This window comes from Nanorana parkeri, unplaced genomic scaffold (genome assembly GCF_000935625.1).
Source record: "Nanorana parkeri isolate BGI_ZX_2015 unplaced genomic scaffold, ASM93562v1 scaffold783, whole genome shotgun sequence".
NCBI lineage: Eukaryota > Metazoa > Chordata > Amphibia > Anura > Dicroglossidae > Nanorana > Nanorana parkeri.
In genome coordinates this window covers 270,864-277,949 of record NW_017307051.1, presented here as the reverse complement: position 1 = coordinate 277,949, position 7,086 = coordinate 270,864, and the positions used below count along the sequence as shown (strand labels likewise).

The window sequence follows — 7,086 nt, the reverse complement described above, 5'->3', positions numbered from 1 at the left end:
TAAAAAAATAAAACCCCCAGTGGTGAATAAATACCACCAAAAGAAAGCTCTATCTGTCCCCAAAAAAGGGTATAAAATTCATTTCAGTACAGCGCTGCATGACGGAATAAATGTCAGTTAAAGTACCGCAGCGCTGAATACTGTAAAAATGGCCTGGATGGGAAGGGGGTTTAACACCGCGGATGTCAACTGGTTAAAGTGAGCAAGATTCTATCTCTTCATACTTTTATCATGTTGATGGATCACCTGCAGCAGTGTACATCTGAGCAGGCTGCATGAGTGATTCCAGTCATCAGCTAATTCTAATATCCATGAGTACCCATTTACTCTGTTCAGAGAGGACAGCAGAGAACTACTTATTTTCCAGCAGACACACTTCAATAAAGGGATGTATTTCAGTAACTTATTTGTGTCGCACCCTAGGACTGCGGCACCTGAGACTTAAGATTTATAGCTCACATTATAAGGGGAAGAAAATACTTGATGACCATATTGTGTGTAAGCTGTTTTTACATAGCAGAGATAATGCCTCTTGTAAGGTACATCTAGATGGTGTAACTCACACCTGTACACCACTGCTAACGGCTTATCAGGAAGATTTAGTGCACAGCATTTGATGTTGTTTATTTTTTCTTCCTTGCAAACTTTCCACCTGCTGAACACTTAAACGTGTCCTTTTCAGGAAATGAAACGTCGACACATAGCAAAGCCGTTCTCTATGGAGAAATTACTGTATCAGATTGCAACAGCTGAGGCAAAAAAGGAGAACAGTCCAACTCTGGGCGTCATTTCTACTCTCCTCGGAGAACTTAGGTAATAGAAAAGAGATCTACTGTTTATCTTCACTCTGACTTCGTGAACCGCTTTTCTTTGCTGGCTGATCATTCCTTCTTAAGGTGAACCAGTTGGTTGGTCGGTTCAAGATGGCTTTCCTGTATGTAGCAGACGTAGCTTATTGAAAACCTTACATTTTAAAATTTACATTTTATCACATTTAAAGCCCTTCTCGGGGCAAACAAAAAAGTACCCCTGCAGTGATGCTACCCCCGCACTGCAAGGGGTAAGTGCTTGTTTTTGCCTAGGGACTGGAGTAAATCAGATTTATTTTTCTGGTGGTCACCGCTGTCCTCTTCTTTCCCTCAGCTCTGGTTAGTAGAGTCCTTGGCGTCCTTGCATCTAAAGCAGATCTATAGAACTTGCATCAGGCTGCATTCACACATAGCGTTTGCAGTTCCCGCACAGTTTTCCGCATGGAAGACTGTGCCGGAGGAAAGCGCTAATGTTTTTTAATCCGCGTGGATGCCGCTCGTTTGTGGCTAATAGCCGCGAATGAGTGGAATCCGCCGGATTATCGCACTTGCACTATTTCGGGGGCTGTGCAGTTTCATGCCGCGCGGTCCCCGCAATGGTGTGAACGATGCACATTGAAGTGCATTGTTTTTTTGTGTTTAGAGCGGCTCCGTGCGTATATGTACAGCCGAATACGCGCGGAGAGCAGCTCAGATGTGAATGAAGCCTCAGACGTGATGACATCAGCGGTCCTTAAAGCACCAGAGACCAGGGGAGAAGAGACTTCGGGGACCGGTCTAGCAGCACCTAACCCTTGCAGCACGGGAGTAGCCCCAGTGCACGCGTTGGTTTTGTTTGCCTAGAGATGGACTTTAAGCTCTCCATGCAGAGTCTAAAACAAACCAAACTTTGTGTCCTTTATTTTTGATGAGCACCACTTTCTTGGAAACTGTAGTAGAGGGGTGTGTGTATATATAAATCTATTTATATTACACCAGTAAAACCAGCATCTAAATATCACAAAACCAAGAAAAGGATGACTTAGGACTTTCCATCACAGCCAATCTGCTACAATGGCAACCATTTCTTGAAAAGTGAGATCCCGCTTTTAAGTTTGTCAAGTGCTGTTATACAGCATACGAATGGCCCAATTTTACCTTCTTTCTGTGAGCCTATGACATGTCACAGTAAAGTCAAGACGAAGTTTCCGGGCAGATGAAATAAAGGCGGACACCACCAGGCTCAACATGATCATGCCCTTGCAAAACGTTCTGGCATTTGTGTGACACAGCGTCCTCTGTTTACAATGTAATGCTGTTTTTTTTGTCTACTATATAGCACCATGGTGGCCATGGGGTGCCGCTTGATGAACAATAATCGTAACTATAATCTGCAGCTTGTACAATAGAAATGTCAGTTAGCCAGCCCATCCTTTTGTACTGTCATTTCAAAATACAATATAAAAGCAGTATGTTAGGAATCAAAGGAAATGTGGAGAAAAATGAACTGCGTGCATATAGGCCTCTTATGCTGCTAATGAATAACTTTCCTTTTTAGGTGAAAATGATTTTGGTGTCACTTGGCCTTCATTACAAAGCAACAGAAGAGTTTTGTAGTCTAGGTTGAGTGATGCTCAATGCGGTTTCTGACTTGCTGATTTTTTGGTCAGGGATACAGAGTTGAGGCAGAGGAAGGAGCTCCTTGACGCGGGTCTCCACTGTTCTGCACGATATGGAAGTCACGACACCAGCAGCTCAACAATAGATGGGAAGAAGAAGCATCGGAAATGGTTGCAGTTAGAGACTTCAGAGAGAAGATGTCAGATATGCCAGCACCTCTGTTACCTTTCCATGGTGAGTAGATGAGGACTTTGCTGATATGGGCCCATTGACCCACTGGTTTTTATCACCAAGAGTCTAGACTTTTACTACAAAGATGTTTTGTGACAATGCTGCTCGGTCTAATGTAACTGAGCACTCTGCTGTCTTTAACACCGTGGATTTACTGTGTAAAGTTCTTTCTTTGCATCTATACGGCATCATTCATCCTAGGATTAGTTTTGAACTCAATACCAAAACTCTTGTATCACAAAGTGAAGCTAGTCTTTATCCCCAGCATGCAGAAGCAAGACTAGTCATTGCATACGATATAGTGCAAGCCAAAATGAGATCCTCCTCTATTCACACAAACCTAACCAGCTAGGTGAGGTAAAAGGAGATCCAATTTTCACTGCAGTAAATCTACAGTTCCCATCTGTAACAAGAATTTCTTTACATGATGATCATTTCCAACCACTTACTTGATTGAAACAGAAGGCTATCATAGGTCAGATAGGAGGATAGCTTGCATTGTCTTGTCATCTTATTTAATAGCTGCTAGAGGACACCTCCTGTGTTACGCTGTGTTGGTATGAGGATTATATATCATGTCTTTGTACTTTATCTTTGGTGCACATGAAGAAATAACAATCTGCAGTAACCGTTGGTATTACTGTGGTCTACAGACTCGGTCTTCCCAAAATATATATATGCCCTGGAATTTATAAAGAGTCTTATACTCCTGTGAATTCTGGATGTACTTGTTGCAAACGGGTACATAAATCAGTCACCATGTGAGCATGGTGGGAATGGCACTGAGGTCCATTCCGGACACTCCATCCTCAGTAATGCTCAGCGTTACTGAACTTCCTACTGTGCCACTGCACCTGTCACACAGACACCGTGGCTGAGGAGGTTTGTTGTGGGTGGGCGACGTCTGACAGGGGACTCTGCTTTACTTGTTCTCCATCAATTCTACCTCCCTTGTAAGTGACAGCAGGCCTTGGAACCCACCCACTGCTGTCAGTTGCAAGGAAGGTAGCCCTAATGGGAAACTAGTCTCTCACCTTTCCCATCTGGCTTCACCCATTGCAATTCAGCCATATCATTGGTTGCTAGGAGGCCATTGGCTGTGCAGCTGACAGCTTCCTAGCAACCACTGATGCATCCCTAGCCTCATTCAGCTGCCAGCCAGGAGATTCGCCAAATTGGACATAATTCTTTTAGAATATGTCGTAGTCAGAGCAACAGGCTCATAAAGTGAGGATAATGGGTACTACCTGAATCTGTAGCATGTGTCAGTACTGAAACTGTATCAAGGCTTTCATGAATTAGGTGCAGGTTGTTTTCCAGAAGTCTCATAAATGCTTTATTGAATTGCCCTCATAGATGCTTACAGCATCTTATATTGAGTATTAATAGAAATGAGCTCCAGATCAAATAAGTTATCGTGATTTCTGTGGCGTCATTCAGAGGAGTCAGTTGCAGATTTCGAGCATCCCAAACTCAAACTGTGGCCACCACTACCTTAGAGTTACTGGCGAGTATAATACAGATCTCTTTCCTGCTCCAGGCATTAAGGTTCTGCAGTATATATGTACCAGTGTCGGACATGTTTGTGTTCTTGTATCTAATACAGTATTCTGTCTTCTTCCTTATTAAAGGTTGTGCAGGAGAATGAGAATGTCGTGTTCTGCCTGGAGTGTGCTCTGCGTCATGTGGAGAAGCAGAAGTCCTGTCGAGGATTAAAGCTGATGTATCGATATGATGAGGTAAGGGAAAGAAATGTGATGAAGGTAATGTCATAGTATTCAGATCAGATGCCAGTGTAAGCCAAGATTTAGCAAGATCCTCAGAGCTATGGTTGAGTGTCTTTCTTCTGAAATGGCTGCCACCAATAACAAGGTGACTATTTTCTGTAAACCTGTGTCGTTCTAGGTTACTAAACACTGGTACTTCTCTGTATTCCAGGTTCATGGGATAGTATCATGGGGCTTACCTGCAGCTAGTGTCTGCATGCAGGAACACAATGAAACAACTGACCGATGCTGCTATGTTTTGCCATAGCTCACTGATCATTTTGCCACCTGCCCCTGCCTGGCCACTCATTACTTTGCCACCTGCCCCTGCCTGGTCGCTGATCACTTTGCCACTTTCCCTTGTCTGGTCGCTGGTCACTTTGCCACTTTCCCTTGCCTGGTCACTTTGCCACTTTCCCTTGCCTGGTCGCTGATCCCTTTGCCACTTTCCCTTGTCTGGTCGCTGATCACTTTGCCACTTTCCCTTGTCTGGTCGCTGATCACTTTGCCACTTTCCCTTGTCTGGTCGCTGATCACTTTGCCACTTTCCCTTGTCTGGTCGCTGATCACTTTGCCACTTTCCCTTGCCTGGTCCCTGGTCACTTTGCCACTTTCCCTTGCCTGGTCGCTGATCACTTTGCCACTTTCCTTTGCCTGGTCACTTTGCCACTTTCCCTTGCCTGGTCGCTGGTCACTTTGCCAGGGTGACAACAAGAGAGACCAATAAGGAGACAGGGACTTGCCTGGTCGCTGGTCACTTTGCCACTTTCCCTTGCCTGGTCGCTGGTCACTTTGCCACTTTCCCTTGCCTGGTCGCTGGTCACTTTGCCACTTTCCCTTGCCTGGTCGCTGGTCTCGTTGCCACTTTCCCTTGTCTGGCCGCTGATCACTTTGCCACTTTCCCTTGTCTGGTCGCTGATCACTTTGCCACTTTCCCTTGTCTGGTCGCTGATCACTTTGCCACTTTCCCTTGTCTGGTCGCTGATCACTTTGCCACTTTCCCTTGCCTGGTCGCTGGTCACTTTGCCACTTTCCCTTGCCTGGTCGCTGATCACTTTGCCACTTTCCCTTGCCTGGTCGCTGATCACTTTGCCACTTTCCCTTGCCTGGTCACTGGTCACTTTGCCACTTTCCCTTGCCTGGTCGCTGGTCACTTTAGCACACATAATAAATGGCGCTGGTCTAGCTTTTCCCAATGAATGGCCCATGGCTTTGGTTTATTCAAACCCCTCCAGCAGTCAAGGCAGCCTTTGTGCTGAGTGATAATAATGATCTGCAATCAGTACAGAAATCAATGCATTAATATACAATCTTTAGAATGAAATGTATATACAGACATGGAAGGATGCAGAGAGGAGGTTTATAAGTTCATAGTACTGAACCGTCTCTCTGCATTGCACAGAGCAGAATACATGCTATTGTTTTTGCCTTCATTGATGCTGCTACCCACTGCAATGTCCCTTGCAGACCCTCACCCCACTGGTTGCAGCATGAACGCATACACCAATCCCACAATTGTTCAGTGTACAAGTATATAGCATATATAGTCAAACATTTTCATGTGCTTACTTGTTGGGAGTCATAAAGTCAAGTATATAGGTCAGAGGTTCAGAATGACAGGCAAGGATCTAGGAGAAGGAAGTCAGGTATAGCAATCTGTATATTGCTGTCATCACACGTTTCTTGAGGCAGCCATTGCGAACTTCTTATTTTGAAAACACTAGTTTTCTGACATGGTGACCCTCTTGCTTCAAGTATGCAGATAAGAAGCTCCTAATTTCTTGATCTGAATTCTTCTTTCAGATGAGTGAGTTTTTAAGCCAATGATGTAGCACAGGAGGTCTGCTATCACACACAGGCTGCATATTCATGACTTTTATTCCATTACCACAAGATGGCGCAATCACAGTGTATTCTAATGTGCTGACAATTAACAATGCCAGGATTTTGGGTCCATTCTAGGCTGCACTGCTGCTTGTAGTATATTTACTCTGATTATATGAATGTTAGAAATAATGTGTACTCTGATGGGGCATATTTCCTCCTTGCTTTACCTTTCCCAGAAAAAAAATTAGAAATAATGTGTACATATTGTTTTTTGTTGTGATAGAAGCCTGAGAGGACATATTTCCTTGCTTTACCTTTTCAGGAACAAATAGTTAGTCTTGTCGAACAGATTTGTGGGAAGGCGTCTGGTAACAACAGCAACAACAACAACAACAACTGCAGCAGCAACAACGACAACATTGAGAACTGTCTCACTAAGTCTACACCAAAAAGAGGACCAAGGAAGAGAGCCACACTTGATGTGTCATCATCTAGACTGTCATCTGTCAGTTTGTCCAAAAGTGCTTCAAATTCATCATGAAGATGCCAACCCTGGATTCTCGCATCATATAAATATAAATATATATATATTTTTATTTTATTATTACACCATAGTTTGGAGTACTTGCTGTAGAATGCAGGCTGTCTTTGCACTAGCTCTAAGAAGATTTTTTTTTCTTCTGGTTTTTAGAGAAGTTACTTTGTTTTAGCATTAAACTGTTGATTTTATGTGTGTTTATTATAATTTTTTTGTTTTTTATATATAAAGCCACTGCAGTTCGACTTTCGACTCTGCAGTCTAGTCACTGTTTTATGACAGTCTGAGGGGGCTAACTAAAAGTGTTTCTGATTTT

The 7,086-nt window shown here is 43.6% G+C and overlaps 1 protein-coding gene across 1 annotated transcript in view; it reads left to right on the top strand.

Moving 5' to 3' along the window:
• Window positions 1-6,839, top strand: part of JARID2 (jumonji and AT-rich interaction domain containing 2) — a 156,917-nt gene extending 150,078 nt beyond the window's left edge. Inside the window, exons 15-18 of the mRNA XM_018564793.1 lie at window positions 683-813; window positions 2,459-2,642; window positions 4,271-4,378; window positions 6,555-6,839. Coding sequence (XP_018420295.1) covers window positions 683-813; window positions 2,459-2,642; window positions 4,271-4,378; window positions 6,555-6,773 — 642 coding nt within the window. The 3' untranslated portion in view covers window positions 6,774-6,839. The remainder of the gene's footprint in view (window positions 1-682; window positions 814-2,458; window positions 2,643-4,270; window positions 4,379-6,554) is intronic.
• The last annotated feature ends 247 nt before the right edge of the window (window positions 6,840-7,086 follow it).